Source organism: Gallus gallus, chromosome 1 (assembly GCF_016699485.2).
Source record: "Gallus gallus isolate bGalGal1 chromosome 1, bGalGal1.mat.broiler.GRCg7b, whole genome shotgun sequence".
NCBI lineage: Eukaryota > Metazoa > Chordata > Aves > Galliformes > Phasianidae > Gallus > Gallus gallus.
Window position 1 is genome coordinate 156,954,973 of NC_052532.1, and position 24,711 is coordinate 156,979,683.

Sequence of the window (24,711 nt, forward strand, 5' to 3'; positions counted from 1 at the left end):
ATTTATCAGGGTACTGCCAGGTTCCTAACCCCAGACTTCTGCTGAATTTCTTTCTTCAACTTCCTGCTTTTCAGACAGGCCCAATACTCTGCTATACTCCATACACAGAAGTGAAGATAAACCAGTATCAGCATTCTGTATGTCAGGAGCTAAGGACTAAGCATGCATGCATTAATACATGCTTTCCTTTCAAAGTTTTGGTCAAATCACTAAGATATAGCATTTAATTAAAATCGAGCCCTCAAATACAAAGCTGTCTTCAAATATACTATGACAACGACAAGAAACAAAGGCATTTTCAGTTATTTACACATATTCATTTTTCAGTTATTTTCTTACATAAGATAAATAACTCTAACATCAATAATGGTGCAATTATATTAAATCTTTTGATATGATCATCCACACCCATCCCATATGAGCTACTGTATTCTTGAAATTACTGTCCCCATTCCTGAGCAATTAAATCAAAAATTAGTAAAGAAATATAGCTTAAGTAATGTCATTTCCCATAATGCTTCACACAAATGTTTTGGGTGAGGTGATGACAATGGTGTGTTAATGACTGTGATGGTAAATGACTTCTTTGAATGACGTGGGAAGTTACATGTGCTCTTGATCACAGTCCTGATTTAGTTACTCTTACAGATCTCAGGTCTTGCTGTCAGACTCTTGTACAGATTCAGATTTCAAGCCTGTGTTGCAATGAGTTAGTTAGATGAACGTTGTATGAGAGTCTTCTTAACAGTGGAGTGAAATAGGGGAAAAAAATCAAACTAGCTAACTGAAACGAACAAACAAACAAAACACTAATGACAAAATCTGTAAGGGTCTCCACTTTGAGAGATTTTGATAAAGAGTAATGTGCTATGTGAAGGGTAAGGCAAAGCCTTTCAACTACTGTGTTTGCAGTTGTTAAAAGGAAAGAGCCAGTGAAAGAATTAAGAACGAGTGACAATTCAAAGGAGCAGTCGAGGAAATATTTTTGCCATATGATTTTGTTTTTACAGTTTAGACAGAAGTAAGCTCTAGCAGGCAAGATATAAGGAGAAACAGAATATGAATTTGTAGCTAGTGAGGGCAGGAAGTGAATGGCAGGGACTTTTTATGAGAAGAATTTTAGACACTAGGTGGTAATGAAGAGTCAGAAGTAGCAAACAAACAAGATGCCTTGATTTTGAACTTCAACTTACAGACCAAATGAAAAGAGTGATTAATAGAGACTAAGAGTCATACTGACGAATTGGAGGAGGATTTTGAAGGGGTGCACGATTACCAGCTCTGCGTTCCCAACCATGGCTAGTTGTAGGACCTAAGCATTTCATACAAAGAATCGGGAAAACAGGAAGAGGGTTAAGAGGACATAGATTAGATCTGGAGTACAAAGAACCTATGTCAATTTTCAACATATGTATGGTAACTGAATTTCTGTTTGTGGATTAGGTTACTGAGATGTGAAGCTCAGAGAGAGAGACAATGGGAGGAAGATCTCAGCCCTGAGCAACTAAAACAGCAAGTTAAAGTAGAAACCAAAAAGATCAAACAGAATGAGATTAGTCAGGTGGATGGAAAATAAGATCCTGACAAAGAGAGAAGAGTGTTTGAATATCAAAAACTTATTTTGAAGGCTAGTCTAGAAGAGCCCAGGAAGTTGACTATGGAGTTGTAAGACATGGATTAGTGCAAGATTTGACTAGAAAGAAGTCATTGAAGACAGCCACATCTAACAAATGTCTGCAAACAAACTGCCAACAAAGCTGATGGTCAAGGGAGAAGGTGCTCCCCACTATTTTGGAAGTGCTACGGTCATTTAACCATGTGTTTAGTGGGCACATACATATCTACCGAACTGAGAACATGGTAGTAGTTTATCCACAGTGTTAAAGAATGACTTCATTCAAATAAGACAGTTTCAAGGGTTTGAACTTCAAGTCAAAGGTCTTCATTACATTTCCTTGAAGACAGGATATTCTTATACAGAATTACTTACTAAACCGTGACTTCTAGAAATTTTCTTGAACATTTTTGCTTAATTTCTGTGATAGTTGTGCTTTAGAATTTTCTTACTGACAATAATCCTGTATAAAAAAATGTGGAGGTAGGCATGGCCACAAACATATTCTCACAAACATATTCTCTGCCACAATGTTACTTTTAATTGTGCAACAAGCTACAGAATATAGAGTAAAGATGTTCTTGGCCTTCTAAAGGTCTCTTTCCTGTGAGAAGTACCAGGTGATTTGTTCTGCTCTCAGTGTTAAGAATGAGAACAACAGAAAATTTACCTCTATATACTTTGTCCAACGCATGCATGTATATTCACTTCACGTAAAAAGAAAATTTATGCTATTGTATTTGGAGAGTATGTCATAAACTCTTTTGATAGAGCAATCTTTTGCTGTAGAAGCTTAAGGTACAGTATATATATAATACACATTGGATATTGCATATCATATAATATTATTTAAATGAATAAATATATTGAAATCAAAATAGCTTGGTTGTATTTATAATTTCATATTTTGCAAGGAAGAAAGCAGTTAAAAAGGCTAGGGATCTTCACTGCTCTGTAAAAGCTCAGTAGGTTTTAGATAAAAGAATCAGGTTCACAATTTGCTTTTCTTTAAACCAACAATAAAAAAATAAAAATAAATGCTGCTTATCATACAAACTACAAAGGTGAAAAAATGCTGTATCTAGCATTGTTCTACCTCCTGTGGCTAGGGACAGAATGCAGACATGCCACAATAATGTTTTTTATTTCTACTGTTCAAACCATATTAATGAGAACATCATTTTGGAGAACTAATTATTTCTATTTGTCTTGTGTCACACTTTCTAATTCCCCTATATTAGCACAGCCAAAGCAAATTAATTGCTTTTCCAGCAGTTGAACCTTGTCCAAGTATGAGCTCACATTCCCTTCCAGTTTTGCAGTTTCTAGGAGTGCATTGTGTCAAAAATTTCTCTTGATACTAAACACAGCCCAGAGAATATCTTTACAGATTTCTGTTGCTGCTCACTTGATGAAATTTATAAGTTTAAGTGACCCACTAGGAAAGATAAAGTTCTTAGCTGCAAGATTATACATCAAAACAGTTAAAGTGAAATTAAAATTAAATGAATGAATCTCACTGAAGCAAAAAAAGCAGTAATTAATGGTTCCCTTAATTGTCTTCATAAAATATTTGCATGGGTCTAATTTGCATAATTTGCATGTATTAATTAATCTTTCAAAGGAATTTTGTGCTGAGTGAAGCCAAAAAATCTCTTTGTTTTATTTAACATCTAATGAAATATTTATCTTCGTTAATGAACTTCTCATCTTCATTAAAATAAAAATTGCACAAGTTTGTATGTTTTAAATGTTTTTGTAATTGAAGTATACAAAAAATCTCTTCAGACCTACAGTATCTGAAAAATAAATACAGTATTACACATTCCATATCATTTTAACAACAGGAACATTTAAAATTTCAGAAATCCTGATCAATTTACAAAAAGTTCTCAAAGAGTTTTAAATTACTTCAATTACATGTTATTATCTGTAAGGTTTTTTTATTTACCAGTAGAGACAAGAAGGTAAGCCTTTTGGCACTGCTATCATTGTCACCCTGTGATAGATAACAGCTCTTATTGAACCAGGTTTAGGCATAAAAAAAAAAAGACAAATACTGCAGGAGTTTATACATGATATGTGACCAGTTTATGCTATACTAGACTAACAGTTGAGGAAAAGCAGTTTATGAGTTACTGTCTGACACTTAATGACTGAGGACGGAATAAGACTGATGACAGTAACAGTTACAAAGGACAGTAGTTGCAGAGGACATAGTTAGATGACAGTTTGTAGATATCAGCAATTCTGAGAGTGTCCAAAATAGCTAGCTACTCAGAAAGAAAGTATGCAGTGAAAAAAAAAAAAGAAAAAGAAAAAAAAAATGTTTTATGCAAAGTTTGAATATAGAAGTGTAAGGAAATGTAAATAAATAAAGTACATTGCAGAAACCTGTTTCTGTTAAAAAAAAAAACGTCTAAGGTGATGATGATTAGTATTTAGGAACAAAGTTGAAAGCTGCTATGAAAAGAGGGAGCCATCTAGAATGTCAAGGTAATGTATCAGCTACTCAATACTGTTGGGAATTATATCTGTGGAGAAAGAATATTAAAGTAGGGTTAAAATAAAATACAAAATTTTAACACTGTACAGAATAGGATTTGTGAAATTGAATTTTTTTTTTCAAGGATAAGTACAATATTATTGGAGTAATAAAAGTATACTTGAAGTAGGGAAATGTTTGGGGATTTAGAATACATAGAAATTATATTTACACAATAAAATAGCGCAGTGGGATTTGTATTCATTTTCAGTATGCCTGCATATGTTTAAATACTTGCACGGAGAGTTTATAAACACACTAATGTTTTTGAATTAATTTTAGATGTGCAATACCTTTGAAAGCCAACCCAGCAGAGAAGGAAAAGTAGGAGCTGTTTAAGCTTACTTTACACAACAGCACTAATTGTACAAAAGAAGTAAAGAGAAAGGAGGTTTAAGTTACCGAAACTGTATAAAACTCATGTTTTACTGCATTATGCTAGCTTTTTTCAACTGATAAGATACATGGAATTTTGCAGATGCCATAAAGGCACTATAGATACTGCTGTCTATTATGAAGGTGTAAAACTTGTGGAATAGCTCCTGAGGCAATGCAACTATCTATAAAATATGCAAGCAATATCAGTGGGAGAAATATGTTTCACATTTGTGGGGTAGGTGACTTTATCTGAGCTTGTTGGCTGGACTCCTGTTAGAGTCAGCGAAGAGTAATAGACATACTTCTGCCTTTGAATTAAATGAATCATGCCTTACAAGTCACTTCCTTGCATATAATGGGAATCTAAAAAAAAATCTCAAATGTAGCTGTCTGTATTGCAGGAGCTGGAAGTTACTGTGATGAACCACCTTGGTTGTTTATTTTCCTTTTTGTTTGCCACAGAATGTCAGCATTGCTTGTGACAGTAAACAGACCATAAGCAGATGAATTTCAGTCAGTTTTTGTAACTGCCAGTGTTGAAAGTGAGTAATTGTGCATCACTTATGGAACAATACCAGTGCCTGACAATTGCTCATCTGCTTGATGTAGTTCTGTAATGTTGCAATATTCCTGACTACAGTTCTGAAAGTTGTATAAAGCAAGATCTTCAAATGAAGAGAGGATAAATCCAATTCTACATTAACTCCGAAGCTTTTCAGCATTTATTTCAATTTGATGCTACCAGTGCATGAAGCAAAAGTTAAAAGAAGCATTCCAAACCTTCAGAAATAAGAAGAGAAGTAGATCACAGAATCACAGAATCACAGAATGGCCTGGGTTGGAAGGGACCTCAAGGATCATGAATCTCCAACCCTCCTGCCGGGCAGGGCCACCAAACTCCCCATTTACTAGACCAGGTTGCCCAGGGCCCTGTCCAAACTGAACTTGAACACCTCCAGGGACGGGGCATCCACAACCTCTCTGGGCAGCCCGTTCCAGCACCTCACTACTCTTCTGGTAAAGAACTTCCCCCTAACATCCAACCTAAATCTTCTCTCTTTCAACTTAAAACCATTCCCCCTTGTCCTGCTGTTATCTACCCTTTCAGAGTTTACTCCCTTCTTGTTTATAGGCTCCCTTCAGGTACTGAAAGGCTGCGATGAGGTCACCCCACAGCCTTCTCTTCTCCAGGCTGAATAAGCCCAGCTCCCTCAGCCTGTCCTTGTAGGGGAGGTGCTCCAGCCCCCTGATAGATGTAATTTTAGAAGTAGAAAAAGAAGGTAGAAGATATCTCAGAATTCTAGATAAGAGTGTGGTATCATATAACTAATATAGTTGCATGATATCACTGTGACAGTATTACTATATCCTTACTAATTTGTAATGGAAAACTAGTTAATGTGTCTCTGTTTAAATATAATTATGCTTGCAAACAAGGCATGGGTTGGATGAAGTTGGATGACTTGATGAAACATAGAAGTCTACAGTGTAGACATGTACACTTGTGCTTGTCACCCTCAATCCTCTGTGGAGGGAGTGGAAAGAAATGTCTGCAATAGAATTTACTGCTTCATAAAGCAGTTATCTATAAATCACCTCCGTCTATGGGAGGAGCATAAGTAAGAGTACCCTGCTGTAGACATCTACATACAACTTTTTTAAGCCCAGTCACATTCTAGCAATGCTGAATTCAGTTTCTGGAGGCGAGAAAATAACTTTTTTTTAGTTGTTGTTGTTTGTTCTTGTTTTTTTTTATTTTCCTGCTTTTGGATTTTATACTTTTTTTCTGTATCACAAATTTGTTCTACAGTTGGGACTGTAATTTTAGCTCAAAATAATATAATTGGAAAGAATAAAGGTAGCATTGGCACACTTATGAGAAGTATATGCTGAGAAATCACTGTCTTCTCATGTCACATTTTGCAGCAAGAAAGAATTAGGTGGATGTTTTCAGAATAAAAATGACAGCATTTGTTTGGGTTGCTTATTTGGTTTAAGAGCAGTGTTTTGCTGTTTAATTATTTGGTAAAGGAACAGCTCAGTTTTTTGTGTTTCAGTGCAGTTTCAACCAATGCCTTAAGCCCAAATCAAATCTGTATGCAGTCTTCATGCACTGATTTCTTACCGGCAACACAAATGCTTTGGTAACTCATAAGAGTGTTGTGAAACTTAATTGATGTTGGTGAAGTGTTCTGGATCTTGAATGGAAGGCACAGTTGAAATTCGCTTATATTGTTAACTTTGTCTTTTATGTTTTCATTGGTGACTACTCAGAGTCTAAAGAATTAAAAAGTGGCAAAAAAAAAGTGATACAAGACAGAGTAATTTACAACTAATATAAACTAATCAGTTTCAAATCTAACACATGAAGATAAAGAGACAAATATTTTATCAGATCTTGTAAAGAAATAATTGATTGCCATAAATGTAAGTAAAGGCAACCTCATTGTCATTGAAGATATGTTAATTTGAACTAACTGAGGGGCTGAGAATTTAATTTTAGAGTGGCCAATATTTTAGTTTTCATAATTTCTCTTTGCCAGTATGATGAAAACAACAGCATCAAGAGTAAAGCACAAAATACTGATTTTTATGTCCTTCATCAATAGGAAATATTAAAATAAAAAGTCTTAATATATCTGTTATGTTGCCTCATTGCAAACAAACATAACAACTATTATGCCAAATCTATTTTAATTCCAAAAACGTTTTTATCTGTGGTTATTTTTGTTTTAACAAAATTAAATATGATAGAATAAAACAATTTGGTTTTGTAGAATTCAAGCATTCAGCTTTCCAGTGGATTTGATTTGGAACATGACCCATCTCTTTTAGTGTCTCAAGTTCCTATAAAAGAAGAATAGAATAGAATAGAATAGAATAGAATAGAATAGAATAGAATAGAATAGAATAGAATAGAATAGAATAGAATAGAATAGAATAGAATAGAAATAAATCAACTAAGAAAAGTAAGTAAAAAGGCAGTAGAACTAAAATTAATACATTTGGAAGGAATACGTAGCCAGCATCATGTCCATCAATAGCTAAAATCTGCTGTCAGCACATATCTATAATAAGTATTCTTCCAGTGAACAGCCAGCAGACTTCTAAGGAGGAAAATCTTTCCTATAGGGTAGACTGCCAGCTTTAAAAAGAAATCTCTAACATTTCAACCCTTCACAAGAAGTATTTTGGTCATTGTAAGGTTCCAGAAGAACATAATGAGAGACAGCAGCATATATAATGTCAGTGTGATGTCATTTTGTTGAGAAATGCAAAATGTATATCGGTAACAGTAAAAGGAAATTTTTTCCTATTATATTCTTGTCAGTCTTTTTTTTTTTTTTTTTTTTTTTTAAAGTTATGCAACCTCTAATTAGGAAAAACAGCAGTAGCATAATAGTGTATTTATCACAGATGTTGGAAAAGATGGATCACAAAGTGCTATAGCTGGCATTGGAAACAAAGTGTTACAAAGTTAGGACCAAGAAATTTGATGTGCTAGTTTATGTGCATGAAATTATAATAGAGATTGTTAAAAATATACAATGCTATATTAGATAATTCGAGTTTTGACTTGTTTATTTAGTCTCTGTTGATTCTGCAAGTTTTGCTTATGGTAAACTGTTGGTGCAACCCTTGCATTAAAAGACATGTATTTTTCATGACATTGTTTTGCACTGCAATATGCTGGCTACAAGTCCTTTCAAGTAATCAAATTATATTGAATACAAACATAAAATAAAAAACAGCAATAATTTACACTCACTTTTAGCTTTACAGTGTGACTCAAAGTTATATACTCAGTCATTGAAGAGAGTACCGTATGTTTACACATTGATGAATTGAAAATAAAAATATTGCGGTTGGATCACACTCCTTGGCTTCATGGGCAGTATTGGAAGCATCATAAAAGTAGTATAATTGACTAGAGAACCAGTTCCATTTTCAACCTTATCATCATATTTGTTATGACTATCACAGTTACTATCGCAGCAGTAACTATGCCATCGTAAGCAATCTAGTTCCCAGTGCTAAAATGATAAAACACTAATAAAACCTGCAAAAATCAGCTCTATTTCAGTTCCAAATGGGCAGTAGTTCCAGAGTTTGATCTTAAACATTCAGTACATGGAAGTGTCCTAATTTTAGGAATCAAAAGCTAAGTTTTCCCTTTAGAGTTTTCCATATTCTCACAAAGCCTGTGACTCTCTTGGATTTTCCCGCTAAAATTAACTGGACCAGATTTTCAGTAAGTACATTCAGTTTATTCTCAGTTCTTGTCTCACGTCTTTCTAAAATGGTATAGCATTACAGATAGAACTGGGTGGGATTTGAAGCCTGCAATTTATAGCAATTGTATCACAACTATACTCTTAAAGACCATTTTAATACTTTTCTCATCTTACAAGATTACAACAGAACCCAATTCCTACAGTAGAAAACAGAGATGTTTTGTGTCTACCTAGTACTTAATGTATTTACAAAGAATGTTCAGAGTTTTTTTTCCTATGATAAGCCTATAAATGGAATTTTGTTTCCATGCTGTGGACTCATTTTGTTGCATCATACTGATCTGAAATTATTCCTTTTTCAATTCACCTTGAGCATGTGCGCCCAGCTTCCTAAACACTGTTCCAGGAGAGCTACTGTAAAGTGCTATGTATGACCCTATTAATATATTGCTATTGAAAATTGGCAGTAGAAGTGCAAAAGTAAGAAGAAAAAGAAAAAGCAACTATGAATCAAGATTTCCATTTCCTCTGTTTTGACAAAATCCAATTTTCTTGCTTCCAAGTAAGAAAATTTTACACTTCAGATGTTCTGCAGTTCTTCTAACTCCAAGGTAGTCTCCTGATTCCAGAGTCACTGGTTAAGATGGCTCTGGGATTTAATTTAGCCAGTTTCTTTTCTCTTGCTTAGTTTTTGATGATGGACTGTGGTGCTAAGTTCTCTTTGAGAGCGCATGCTGCTTCCATATGGTCTGGGATTTCTATAAAGGGGTGCATCCAGGACACTGTCTGTCATGACATGTTGCTTTTTCTAAGGAATCTCTATTGGCAAAGACACAGAATGGTGCCAGATTCAAACCACCTGGCCCTAAGGCTAATTGAGTTTTTCCTGGGGGGAAGAGTAATAATTTTGAAGTACCTATGTGAAATTATGTTACTACTGAGAGAGAATGGGAAAGGTTGCCTTGTCACCACAGTGCTTAAATGCGTCTATGAAGATAAGCCCAAGACAGAAGTTGACAGTCAGGGGAATTAGTGTGAATTATGAATTGAAAGTCAATTTACCTGATCCAGCATTAATATTTGTCAGAGAAACAGAGTTCTCTGGTTCAAATAGCTAGTACTTTTCATTTTTTTACAAGAGTAGAAGAATTTTCCTTAAGCATTGTTTGGTGGCTTGCTACTAGGTTAAATTCCATATACATCTTTCAGCTTGATGCTTTTATCATACTTCATGTTTGTAGCTGTGTTACTCATGCTAAGACACAGGAAATTCATTAAGATCTACTCATATTTCTATTTAGCAGTAAAGATTATATATGAGTTTAGTTGATTGCTCATTAATTAGGTCATGACTTCTGGTTTGTTTTCTATCACTTTTGACTCTTGTTCTCAGCTGGCTTGCTTGATGCCATTGACTACCATCAGCTTTCTTTCATACAAAATACCTAAAAGTGGCAAGCCTTTGTTACATATGTTTTGACATCCCACACATCCTTAATAGATTTTCCATGAGCTTGCCACTGTGATCTTCATATTTTACAACCCCATTCCTTCTTATTCTACATTTGACCATTTCTTCATGGTTTGCATTGGACTGTAATTCTGTTTTAGGACACAGATGAGGATATGAGTTGTTGAATATCAAATTAAAATGGGGTGTTAATGTGATACTGATATTGGAATGGAATTCCACACATAACATAATTGATGTATGCACGGTAATGTAAGCAGTAAAGCTAAATGATTTCTTTAAATAGCTTCTACTTTCCATTGAAATGGGGAATAACCTTTGCAGCATTTGAAATGACATCTCAGTAACTGGAATTAAGGACAAGCTGGATCATACTTTTTTATTAATTGTGTTTTAAGTCTAACCTGAAAATGACAGAACACTATTCTACCTTTTAGTTATTGGGGTATTATATCCAATTAATGTTACTTGTTCAGAGAAGAAGTAGTTTGTAGGGAACAGATAAGATAAGCTTGTGAATCTGTGAATGAGATGTACTGCATAGGAGTATTAGGCAATATATGCAGTAGGTAAGGTATAAGATAAGCCCTTTATTGTGTTTTATAAAGAAGTCTGGGGAAAAGCTCAAGAAAAGGTCGTGCTATAAAAGAACTCGTCTTCATAAATCATTTGTAGATGTTGAAGTACATAAACATCACACAGTCTGGTGATGGAAACAATATTGACCACAACAAAGTCATAGCTTCAACTATCTCTGGCAGTGAAAATATATGAAAATAGTACCTTTCCAGAGGTTCATAAAGCCAAGAACTTTATTAATCTGCACTTCATTGTGTGTTCTCTAAATGTAAACACTTGTGTCAAGCTAATACTTAGCTTCTAGTTAAGTGACAGAAAAGGTCTCTGTGTGTTTCTGTATGTCCTTTATGAAGGAAGGGATAATTTTAACAACTAATTTGTACATGCTCTTACACAAATATTTTCTGTCATTTGATTTCAACTTAGAGGCAGAAAATTTCTTGAAAACAACAGCAAATGTTATATAATCACAGAATCATAGAATTGCCTGGGTTGAAAAGGACCACAGCGATCGAGTTTCAACCCCCCTGCTACATGCAGGGTTGCCAACCACTAGACAAGGCTGCATAGAGCCACATCTAGCCTGGTCTTGAATGCCTCCAGGGATGGGGCATCCACAACATCCTTGGGCAACCTGTTCTAGTGTGTCACCACCCTCTGAGCGAAAAACTTCCTCCTAAGATCTAACCTAAACCTCCCCTGTCTCCGTCTAAAATGATACCCCCTTGTCCTATCACTATCCACCCTCATAAACAGCCATTCCCCTTCCTGCTTATATGCTCCCTTCAAGTACTGGAAGGCCACAGTGAGGTCTCTCCGAAGCCTTCTCTTCTCCAAGTTAAACAAGCCCTGTTCCCTCAACCTCTCCTTATAGGAGAGGTGCTCCAGCCCTCTGATCATCTTAGTGGCCCTCCTCTGGACCCGCTCCAAGCGCTCCACATCTTTCCTGTACTGAGGGCCCCAGGCCCGGATGCAGTACTCCAGATGGGGCCTCACAAGAGCCAAGTAGAGGGGGACAATCACCTCCCTCTCCCTGCTGGCCACCCCTTTTTTCATGCAGCCCAGAACACAGTTGGCCTTCCGGGCTGCAAGCACACACTGCTGGCTCATGTCCAGCTTCTTGTCTACCAGGCCCCCCAAGTGCTTCTCTGCAGGGCTGCTCTCAAGGAGATCTTCCCCCAGTTTGTATGAATACCTGGGATTGCCCCGACCCAAGTGCAGCACCCTGCACTTGGCCTTACTGAACCTCATCAGGTTTTCATGGGCCCACTTCTCCAGCCTGTCCAGCTCCCTCTGAGTGGCTTCCCTTTCTTCTAACATATCGACTGCACCGCTCAGCTTGGTGTCATCCGCAAACTTGCCGAGGGTGCACTCAATGCTATCGTCTTTGTCTCTGATGTATTGTTCAATTGTATTTTATTCAAATTTAATGTCACAATCATATTTTCCTCTACATGGAGGAAATTGTTTATTTTTTTAAGCTTATTTCAGTATTAACATTACGACTGGCCTTAACTGTTTAATATTATTTTGGTAATTATGCCTATGATCCTATAAAAGTGATCACTGCAGCAAAACACTAAAAAGTCACACCTTAGCAGAAAATTGGGAAGTAGACCAATCAGACTAAAAGATAAATCAAAACTAAAGATAGAAGATAAAATGCTGTTTCCATCAACGTTTTATGAGAAGGCAAAAAAAAAAAAAAAGTATAAATCAGAAAATACATCAGAAACTACATTCCAATGCTTAGAACTCAACTCTTTCCCAATTTTATGCTATCAAATCCAAAGTTTCTTTTGAATTGGCTTGCTGAAATATATATACGAGAAAAGCTCTTTAAGTTTTTGAATATTTTGTAGCAATAAAGCATACCTTTATGCAGCATTTAAACTTTTTAATGTAATGCAGATTGATCTTTATAAGCATTATCCACACCATGATACAAACAGAACTGAACACAGTGAGCTGTGAAAATTCCCAAGCTGGTCATATTTAGCTGTGACTTCATCCTTCAATAACTCTTCCACACGGTTCATCAGTTGAAGATGTTCCATTTTGATTTTTTTTTCCTTTTTTAAAAATTATTATTTTAACCAATAGGTGTGACTGCAATGCAATTCCTAAAAGACATAGGTTCAGTGATACTAAGTAATTGGTTGTGTTGTCTTTTTTTTCTGGATGTACTTTTACTCTGTTTATACAAATAGAAAAAAGGTGACTAAGTTCACAAGGCAACAATAAGAGACATGTGATTTTTCAAAACGCATTCCTTCTAGAGAATTTCTCACCTTGCCAGTTCAATTTTTTCAGTGCTCAAAATGGCAAGCTCTCTCTGTTCTACATGGTCTCTAAATTATAGAGGATGACATATTCAGGCAGTCCATCGCTTTGTCAGTTTGCTAAAGACCAGATTGCTGACCTTTAGCTTGCATCCACAGTATTCAGGGATGCAATGAAAGCATATAGTCATGATTAAAAAACATGATAAAATTACTGAAAGAAAATCCCCATAGTTAATAGCTAAAATAGATGCAAAAAGGAAAAAGAAAAAAAGGAAAAAAAAAAAAAAGATGGTTAGACATCTTTCTTTGAACATCCATTGTTTGATTTTACACCTGGAACTTCAGATATAGAATTAAAATCTTCAAAGTATAAATTATTATTTTGAAAGGAAAGGCACAACCATCTCCATTTCCTGAATATTTGCACTGAGTATTAAGACACATATATTTGTACATGAATGTTAAGTAGAGAAATGAAAGGTGTATGATTAATAACAGTATGCAAATTTGAAACTAATTTATTGGTGTTATACAAAGGGCAAATTAGGATAGTGTTTGGCCAAATATGTTTACATACTTCCTATTTGCATGAGTTTATTGATCATGTATGGTGAAAACATCCATCTTTGCATAAAATGTAGATATGCACTATTTTTTTTTTAAGAAAAAAGAAAGAGCTACTCAGTTGCTCTAATTTCAAAGTCTCAACAATTTGTCCAGCATTTCTCATAGCTCGTTTACTCCAATACAGTTCTAAGGAAGCAGACAGGGAATTCATCCATGTTCCTCAATATGTGATTGACCAGTAACAAAATCAGGATAGTATAAATCCTTCTGTGAATCTTTTATGTGTTGAGTCACAAAGCTTCAGTGTTCTGATTAACCTTGTACTCTGGGAGGAGTCTTTTCCCCTTACAATATATTGTTTTGCATTTTATAGGGGAAATTACAGTAAGTTCTACTCAGTTGATTTTGTGACTGCATTTTACAAAAGTGAGGGTTTATATTCTCTGTTGCACTCTGCGAACTCTGAAGAAGAATCAACTGCATCAAAAATGATTTTCCTATGACTGAAAATGTAGACTCCCATTTTTAACTTCCTGCTTTGGTGGAAAATAAATCCTCTTTTGTCTCTATTTTTTAATAAAATAAATTAAGAGTATACAAAAATAGATTTCTTCCTTAATTAGCTGCTTCCTTTAACTTTGCGAAGAAGGGTTACAATTTAACTAAGATCCCTTCCATCTGTTGCAATATGCTTGCTTTTATTTTGACTTCCCGTTGCTGTCTTAGCAAACATCACATGAATCATTGCCATTTGTTTGCCATCCCTTCCTTTTGTTTTGTTTCTGTTCCTCCAAGTGATTAAAACATCAGGCTGAATGAAAGGTTAGAAGTACACTGTAATTCACATTTGCCCCATCTTATTAAAACAAATAAACCAACCAGTTATATAATTTAAATGTGCTTGAGCTATGGCTTGCAGATGCTTTTATCAGCTCTGGGCTGAAGAGGTTGTGTGCATTCGGGCATGCACGCACAAGTTTTCTTTGAAATGGACAAACCTCATTAGCTCACAGGTGCCTGGAAATAACTTCTGAGAAAATAGCTGCCATTTTCAATAACGCTACTTCCTAACAGGAAACACAATTTATTATGTTCTTCAGCACAAATGAGAAGCTTTTCTTTTATTTAGATGAAGTTAGCCTCATTTTATGTCTCAAATATTTTATTTATTTTAATCTGTTGGATTTAAAGACGAGAGTGGATCATAGTATTTTTCACTCTAGTATTACAGATTATAAAATGTTTAGGAAACAACTGTAATAATGCCTAAGTTATTAAATATGTGTTTCACTAATTTACCATAAGTTACTAAATTTTCTTGCAATAACATGTCTTGTTGTACGGAAAGTCAAAAATGCTTCATCATTCCATCAACTTGCTAGAGCAAGAGTTAACAATTTTTGAATGTCTGTAGGCTGTATATACATTTAAATTGCCTGTAGGCAATGGTATATATATGTTGAGGTTCAGTACAAAGTTTCTTCAGTCTCTAGTGAGCACATTGGCTAGTCCTGAAGATTTTGTGTTGCAACATTAAGTTTTAAAAGAAGTTTATGACCTAAATGTAGGTCAGCTCAGTCACCAACAGTAGAAATTACTTCAAATGGACTTTTTAAGCCAAGGATCTACAATTTCAATTTGTACGTGTTTGTGTGTGTTTTATGCCAATAGGGTAAATAACACTGCTAAGGACAAAAAACTCAGTGAGAAATCATCACCACAGTGATTCTTGGTTAACTAAGAAGAGAGAGGGAAATGTTAGAGGATGACACAGAAGAACAGGGAAGTCACAGATCACTTTGGAGTCTGAACTGGGAATACAGTTCCTATCCTCTCTCCTTCAGTTGTATTCTTATTAAAGAAAGAGAAATAAATTTGAAGTGTGTGTTCTTCACTTTGAAAACAAAAAAGGATGAGTAGGTTCACCATTCAGATATCCTTAAGACTCCTTTTGATTGAAGATCAGCTCAATCAATGGCCTGTACATATTTGACAAAATCATGTTAACAGTATTTAGAAACTATAGGGACAATAAATTGGGGTTACTTTAATATAAGAGTTACTGGATTTTGACTGATATTTATTGTTCTGTGGCTCACAAGTTATGATCATACATAAAAAATAAAAATAGTGCAATTAATTAACTAGTCAACCAAGAAATCAAAACCATAACATTCTACCTTTACAAAGCTCCAACAGAGTTTCCTGATTTTGTCCATTTTTTCTCCTTCTCATACATCATTTTTTCATTTAAAACAAAAAAAATAAATAAAAACCTCTAAACTCTGGTTTTCTTTCTCATTAGTAATCTGCAATATGCCACCATATCTTCTATGATTTTTTTCTTTTTCCTTTTGTTTTCCAAACATCTTCACTGCTGAGGAGGGTTTTCCTCAGTAGGCATTTTTATGATAGCAGTTGACTAAACTCAGGTCTGATGCCACACCTTTGACACAGATTTGCAGATTTTTATAAACTAAAGGCTGTAGTATGCTCTTATGAGAGTCATGATTGTCATTATGTTCATTTTTAAAGCAGCTCTCAGGATACAAACTAAAATACTATGTATCTGAATGATAAACCAATGTGACTTGCAGTGAATGACAGAAATACGTGTAATCATCTAATGTATGATTTATTTAGTTTGCAACTATAATCACACAACATTTCATTGTAGATTTTTATCACTTTACAAGAATTCATATTAACAGGAATAATATTTGAGTGAGTTTATGTTTTTAACATAAGAAACTGCTAGGCCCATAGATATACTACAGGCTACCCATACAACGTTAGTGTAAATCAGTCTCCAGCTGACTTCTCTGTGGGAATGCATTTTAAGGCATGTGATCTGTTTCAGCATTGCTAACTTTTATGGCATATCAGTTTGTTTGTTTTCTGTAACACTTACGACCTTATAACTATTTGAGCATGTTCATTCATAAACCTCAAAGTGAGTTTTAATTAAAAAGAGTTGATCTAAAAAAATATTCACTCACCCTGGCTAGAATTTCTGTCACATCAGTCCACAGAGAGAAAGAAATCAGATTTAGGAGTAGTGGCATTTTCAGTTTTAGTTACTAGCATGAGCTTTTGTGATCTTGCTGAACACTACTATTTGCAAAAGAGCAATTAAAACAGATGACGATCTGCTAATCATGCACAGTTCTATTTAGAAATGGAGCAGTATTTTCCCAGTTCATGTTTTTATTCTATGTAGAAGTTTGTAAATTTGAGTTATTTTACTATAGATCAACAATTTTCAGGAGGCTAAAAAGATACTCCAGCATTTTAAACAATTTTAGAGAATAGCTTGTGTATGTGTAATGTATGCTTGTGTGCATACATCTATGTTTGTGTGAATAATGTATTTGTTTTACATTAAATGTTTTATATACAGATAGATAAATTCTGTATTCACTAACGATAGAAAATAATGTGAAGTATGTTTATAACAAGATTTGGAGGCAGGAAGGAGAGCCACGCCCATGAGGCAAGATTTAGGAGTAAAAGTAGTGGCATTTTTACACAGTTACTTAGCATTAGGTTGCATGTTTTCTGTTAACTTAGTACTATTGTGACTTGTAGATTTTGCTTTTGATTTTAGCCCTGAAATCAAGAAGGGCTATCAGTAAGACTTCTCTGGCATTCTGATAGGAACACTGGCTACACCTAGAGGAAAAATGTTTGAGGTGACTTTGACAACAACATTGAGAGGTTCCAGTAATTTCAGAAGAACCCTTGAACAATGAGAATTGAGATGGAAATGGTTTGGAAGAAGGAAACAGCAGTCTGTTAAAAGAAAAGGGACAACGATCAGATAGAAGCTCTGTGTTTGGTCCCCCCATAACGGTGTGAGATAATCATTCCTCTTCAGAGCTGTGAGCTACCTATTTTTCCTTCTGTAGTTTGAAGTCATGTTTCTTATGGTCGGTGCTATTTAACTGTTGTAAATTCATGAGTGGCTACACATAGGAGCATGCTAGAAAAAAGAAAAAACCTAAATAAATGACTTGTCTTTTTTCTTCTCCCAAACTCATGGTTCTTATGAAAGCATTGTGAACAGTTCTACAGATATTGTGACTTTCTCAGTTGTTGGCGCTAAAAGTGTCGCCTTCTATAAAGAAGCACCTCATTTTTCATAATCTTGAAAAAAAAAAAAAGGAAATATTTTACAATTCTTAGAAAATTTGCAATTCTTACTGACTTAGTCATCAAGGTACTTTATCTACGTCATAATGTGGCAGGATAATTTTTGAGGTTGTCATGTCTAATGCTTACTACATTCTCCCATATGCTAAGGAAATCAGTGAAACAAGTAAATATATATAATGTATATATAGTATATATTATATCTGCTTCATAAGCCTAGCGATTATATTAGATGAGCTGCTGAGTTCCTATACAGCATTTTAAGTCCATTATGAGTACAGATGATGCAGTTTTAATGGTCCTTCATATAGTTAAAAGAGGAACAAGAAGATTTATGTTTATTATGTGTATCCATCATAAATGTTGGTAAGTTCTGTAAGCAACTATCATCTTATTTTGCAAGAGAGATGCTTTGTAAAGCTACCCGTTTCTATTATTGTTTTGTTTATACCTACATAATACAGAATCTGATAGTGTCTTCCATTAATAACGAAAAATCTCCTATTGACTGCCTATCTTCTGTCATTGCCAGACAGGGTCCTTAAGCAGTGCAAAATACAACTGAATCTTAAAATGTATTAGTGTTGTCTACAGATTGTTGACTTCTACAAGAACTTAGCTTCATATAACCCCATTTCTGTGTCAGGCTGGAGGCTGGTCACCAGCAGTGTCCCTCGGGGGTCAGTCCCTCAGGGACTGATGCTCTTCAACATCTTTACAAATGACATAGGTGATGGCATCGAGTGCACCCTCAGCAAGTTTGCGGATGACACCAAGCTGAGCAGTGCAGTCGATATGTTAGAAGAAAGGGAAGCCACTCAGAGGGAGCTGGACAGGCTGGAGAAGTGGGCCCATGAAAACCTGATGAGGTTCAGTAAGGCCAAGTGCAGGGTGCTGCACTTGGGTCGGGGCAATCCCAGGTATTCATACAAACTGGGGGAAGATCTCCTTGAGAGCAGCCCTGCAGAGAAGCACTTGGTAGACAAGAAGCTGGACACGAGCCAGCAGTGTGCGCTTGCAGCCTGGAAGGCCAACTGTGTTCTGGGCTGCATGAAAAAAGGGGTGGCCAGCAGGGAGAGGGAGGTGATTGTCCCTCCTCTACTTGGCTCATGTGAGGCCCCATCTGGAGTACTGCATCCAGGCCTGGGGCCCTCAGTACAGGAAGGATGTGGAGCGCTTGGAGCGGGTCCAGAGGAGGGCTACAAAGATGATCAGAGGGCTGGAGCACCTCTCTTGTGAGGAAAGGTTGAGGGAACAGGGCTTCTTTAACTTGCAGAAGAGAAGGCTTCGGAGAGACCTTGCTGTGGCCTTCCATTACTTGAAGGGAGCATATAAGCAGGAAGGGGAACGGCTGTTTATGGGGGTGGATAGTGATAGGACAAGGGGGAATGGTTGTAAATGGAGACGGGAGGTTTAGGTTAGGAGGAAGTTTTTCAGCCAGAGGGTGGTGGTGCACTGGAACAGGTTGCCCAAGGATGTTGTGGATTCCCCATCCCTGGATGCATTCAAGGCCAGTGTAGATATGGCTCTGTGCAGCCTGGTCTAGTGGTTGGCAACCCTGCACGTAGCAGGGGGGTTGAAACTCGATCGTTGTGGTCCTTTTCAACCCAGGCAATTCTATGATTCTGTGATTTATGACCCTATGTTTTTATTTTTAATCGATAATACATTTTAATAAGTGTTTCATGTAAAAGGCATGTGGAGACTTAATACAGTGAAATATAATATGTGTTACTAACTGCTGGTTATCTTAATGTTTAGGTGTGGGAATTATGCACAGTAGTCATTAGCAAATATGCATTCAAGATTGCCAAAGTGCTGGTGTATATACAGAGTAATTCTCCTACAGAGGTATCCAGACAGATTTAGTACTCTAAATTTCTACAGTGTTTATTCAAAATGTATAGGAGAATTATGTGTGACTACAGCTATTAGTAGCCTTAGCTGCTGTTCTGCACTTGCTGCAGAGATGGTTTTTTAAGATGGTTTTTTAGGCCTTCAGTTTTTACCAAACTCACTTTCAAAGGTTCATTCTTTTTCTTCTGAATTCCTGTAAGCAATTTACTTGTACTTCATCCATCAAAGAAGAATAAGAAATTCTTTAAGGCCTTGCTCAATTTCTTTTTGTTTCTCTTCAGTACACAAAGACCATAACAAGCGTAGAGAATGTGGAAATGATTCTGAGTGGAAGCACTCCAAGTTGTGGGAAAGTTTTCATCCACTCTGGGGAAAAAAAAAACAAAAAAAACCTTGGATTGAAAAAGAATGGGAAAGGGGAAGTGGAAAATGTAAAGATACAGGGAAAAATAGCAAAAGAGAGTATACCCCAGAAGCTTGGAAAAGAAAATGAGTAGTAGAAAAGGAAAACCAGAGGTATACTAGATAAGAATCACTGTAACACAGGAAGAGAGTCTACTATTTCCTGTTTCTCCTGTGCAGTTACAGTAGAAATTAAACAATAAAAATTGGAAAGGGGTGTGCAGAGGAGGTGTATTTTCCCAACTTGTACTTTCTAGTTAAGCTTTTCTTTCCCTCAGCAGAAAATCTGTGGAAGTGAAGCCATGTTTTAATAAAAGCCAACCATTTGAAAAATTACAGCAATTGTGTATATAGGTTTCTCACAAGCAATTGCTATCTGTGTACTTATTACAAATTAAAAAAAAAAAACAACAAAAAACAAACATTGGGAATAAGCAATGAAACTAAGAAAACCAAAACAGAAACAAGAATCTCTTGATATCTTATGCATATATGCTGATGCAAATCACTTGGTCCAGAAGAGGTTCATGCAGATGTCAGGAGTTACTGCTTATATTTCCAGATGGATTGTAGTCTAAAATATAAGGAACATTTCATAGTTGTGCACTGTGAAGGATTAATATGCTTCACAATATGCCTTACTCACAAGGGAGAAACACTTTCTATCTTACAGGTCAGCAAAATAAGCATGTATCATTTTTTTCTGTCTGTTTACTGTTCAGAAATCTCTCTTTGTATTGCTGTAAGCAGAAGATGTTCATGTTCCCATGATGCTTTATATTTGTAAATTAGGTGAAAATATGTTATAGCAGAATGTTCTCTTCAAGTTTTTATAGATCAACAGTTACTAGATGGGTGAGCTTGCTGTTTCTCATGTTGTCTCTCCATTATACATATCTCACTTAAATATATGCTCCTCGGTTGGAAAAAACACCGAGGAGAGAGACATGCTCACGTCTTTAACATAGTAATTGTTCAGTTAATCTCATTTATGGGGGAAGGAGGCCATACTTCACTGATGCTGATTAAATATCCTATACTGGGTTCTATATAAATAGCTACAAATGTGCACAATGGTTACATTACATGCTATATTTAACAACACAGCTAAATCAAAAAGTATGAGCTATGCCTTTGGTGGTGGGAGTACTAACGACTGCATGCAAGAAGATTTTTGCTCTGCAACCATGAAGGGAATAATTGCTGTTCGGCATTATTCGGTTAAGTTTGCATATCAGTAAAAACACATGCACAGAGGCTCCACCTACGTTCCTGGTGCCCTAGCACTGATATGAGTGCAGCATATATTAAAGGTTTGGGAGGTAGTACAGTATTCACAATTTGAAAAGTGTGTATAATTTTTAATGGAGTTAATTTGACCACTGTCAGATGAAATCACAACGGTGATGTTTGGACTTTTTGATTTTTTTTTTAATGTCTAAAACATTAAATACCGTAGGTGGCAGTTCACAGAACTATGTGGTTTTTAAATCTTGAGGTTTTTTCCTCTCTTTTTGATTCATTGAAGATACAATTTTTTAAAACAAATGTTTGTTTTTCATATTCTAGATGGAAGACTTTATTTGAAAACTACTGTCATGTATTGAATTTTTCCTGCTGAAGATACCTGTGCTACGGTAAAGAACTTTGCAGTAAGACATTCACCCAAATGGAGTTCTGTGGGAACAAAATGTTTTCAACTTCATTTACCAATGTTCTTCAAAAATGTAAGGAATTCTGCAAGAGTGTCCTCCTTTGGTTATCTCCTGTGGCTCAAGCCAGAGCTCTAGAGAATGTTTGTAAATGTACAGTAGCACTCTTCTTACAGTGAAAATCTTCATCTGTGCACCGGACTATTGTACCAAAACTACAGGCAGGTCAGAACAAGGTTGAGTATTCCCTTTTTCAAGGAATGCAGACTCTGTCCTCCTCTGATGATTCTATATTTGAGCACATCAAATGATCCTTCCAGCGGTGTCGAAGTACACTTACAGACTGTTATATCATACCGAAACCAGCAAGACAGCTCAGAAATGAACTTGTAGAGGGCATAAGAGGACTCTTATTTAAAAAAAAAAAAAGAAAAAAAGAAAAAAAGTAAAAAGAAAAAAAAAGAAAAAATTGATACATTCAGTTTTCAGACTATGATCGTGGGTTTTCTTCTAAAGACATTTTTCCACATGCTTTCTGAGAGACCAACACATGTATGTAAATCTACGTTAAGTAAAATGGAATTTTGTGTAAGTGAAAAGAAATGCTGAATGTAAACAAACTGTTTTACTATTCACAAAGTCTCTTTTCCTAAAATAATAATAAAAAAATACAATTAAAAGAGTAATAATTTCTCATTGTAAACTGGCAGGGGTTTGTGAAATAAAAGACTTCTTATCAAACTGTTGGTCACATGTACAGTATATAACACAAATCACACAAGGAAGGTATTATGTATGCAGTAGAAATCTAGCGTTTAGGAAATGAAAAATTTTAGATAATATTGTTTTGTCACCCTGTTGGTCAGAAAGACACCTTTCTAGTTTTAACGCATGCAGGCATGTAAATATTTGTCCTGGAGTCACAGTATTAATGAATGAGATCTTAAGCATCTGGTAACAAGTCAGAATTATGTATCAGCCACTTTTATTTGTATATTGAGCCCTGGTTAGTGCCCTGGTTAGTGCACTTTTAAGAATGGACTGTGGCTGAGCAGCAAGTCAAAATGCCAGAAATATTTTTATATGTTAATGTCATATTACGTCAATGTTGCTAAAAAAAGAAAACCTAACAAACACTTGATGTATCAGTCCAATTCCACGTAGAACTGAGTGATACAGTTGAAGTCTGTTGTCCCTCCCACCTTGTCATAGGGACTGGTGGTTATGTGTTACTTTCACTGTCTTTATAAAAGCTACAATATGTGTTTTCACCTTTGTGCTGATAACTGGAAGTAAACTGCAACACAGTGCTTATTACATGACTAAAAATTATCTTCTTTGCTTTGCATACTTTTGGGTTACCCCTTTAAAGACTGATTTTGTGAATCAGTGCTATTACTGTAAGTTTTGTGATTATGCTTTCTTCATCTTTCATGTTTTATGCATATAAAATATTATTTATTACATGGAAACATATCAAAATCTTAAATGTCTAAGATGCCTAACTTAAAACAAATGTTTCTTTAAAAATAGTTCTGATTGGATATTAATATTATTTTGTCAAAAAAAAAAAATCTAATGTTTTGTAAACTCTAGCACTGAGCTTCTATAGTTAGTAGGTCTTCCTTGCAATACTGGTACACATTTATTTTGTGCAGTTCATATTTACTCCATCACAATCCTTTTTTAACAATAGAAAATATGTATATAAAAGTTCACATCATGGTAATTTTTTTTAAAGAAATACTGAGCAATATTTTTCATTAAATATTGTTATCTAATACTTTATAGTGACATTATTTTCTAACCATGATTTTTTCGTAATTTTCGTAATTGCCTGAACACTTATGAGATTCTGTACTCCAGTTTTTTCATATGCAGTCTTTAAAGGGTTAACAGCTGTAAAGTTAGATGGATTTGTGTCAAGCTTTTTAATCATTCATATCTGAAAGAGAATTAAAAGCCTACAACTGAAATATGTAGTAGCATCTACCATTGCTCTGCTCCTTGCATAGAGTCAGCTGTAAGTAGGTTTTAGTAGTTTTACGGTATATACTTTCAAGACCTTTGGGAATGCCTCATTGTTTGGCTTGGTACATAAATGGAAATGTTAAGGTTTAAGGGGGAACCAATTTATAAGCTGGATGTTTAGAAAGAATCTTGCTAAAACCAGTGTAAATATTACAGACCATGAGATGTTAACGTAAGTTGAATTTTTTGCCCCTCTTTAGTTATACAGGTTTTGGGTTGGTATTTTGTTTTTTATTTCAAATTTTGTTTTGTTTTGTTTTGTTTTCATAGATGATGAAGAAAAGTTGTGCTCATGTTATTGTTTATATGCTTTTGTAATCTTAAAGATATTAATGTCTAGTTGTTCTATATTATAACCATATTTGCGCTCTATGCAAGCCCTTGGAACAGAACATACTCATCTTCATGTAGGACCTATGAAAATTGTCTATTTTTATCTATATATTTAAAGTTTTCTAAAAATGAAAAAAAGGTTATTACGAATTTTGTTGTACAAAATCTGTACAAAAATCTGTTTTTACATCATAATGCAAGAATTGGAAATTTTTCTATGGTAGCCTAGTTATTTGAGCCTGGTTTCAATGTGAGAACCACGTTTACTGTTATTGTATTTAATTTTCTTTTCTTTTCAACAATCTGCTAATAAAACTGTCTGAAATCTCCCTGTGACTTCATTTACAGTTCATCTTTATTAAATTTTCTGAAATGTGTAACATCAGAGGAATATTTACTTTCTAATGGGAGGCATCTGAAAACAACACAAGTCAGCTCTTTGTAATGTGAGGAGAACAATGCTGAATGATTTTATTTAACATGCAACTGCTTCTATCCCTAATATGAATTACTGTGGTGAAAAACATCATAAAAGCACACTTTGTGGTTATTGTTTAACAAGCAGATTTTCCATATTTTTTTTTCTTGCCAGCTAAGCAAACTGCCCCA

The 24,711-nt window shown here is 35.3% G+C and overlaps 1 protein-coding gene across 7 annotated transcripts in view; it reads left to right on the forward strand.

The window, feature by feature from the left end:
* DACH1 (dachshund family transcription factor 1) overlaps positions 1-24,431 on the forward strand; it is a 369,319-nt gene extending 344,888 nt beyond the window's left edge. For 4 of the 7 annotated variants that reach the window (XM_015275195.4, XM_015275204.4, XM_015275226.4 and 1 more), the window contains one exon: positions 21,656-24,431. In XM_015275195.4, the coding sequence (XP_015130681.1) occupies positions 21,656-21,693 (38 nt within the window). In that variant the 3' untranslated portion in view covers positions 21,694-24,431. Of the gene's footprint in view, positions 1-1,443; positions 18,733-21,655 lie in introns of those variants that run through there. The other 3 variants (XM_015275212.4, XM_015275219.4, XM_040697618.2) reach the window with 3 other exon arrangements.
* The last annotated feature ends 280 nt before the right edge of the window (positions 24,432-24,711 follow it).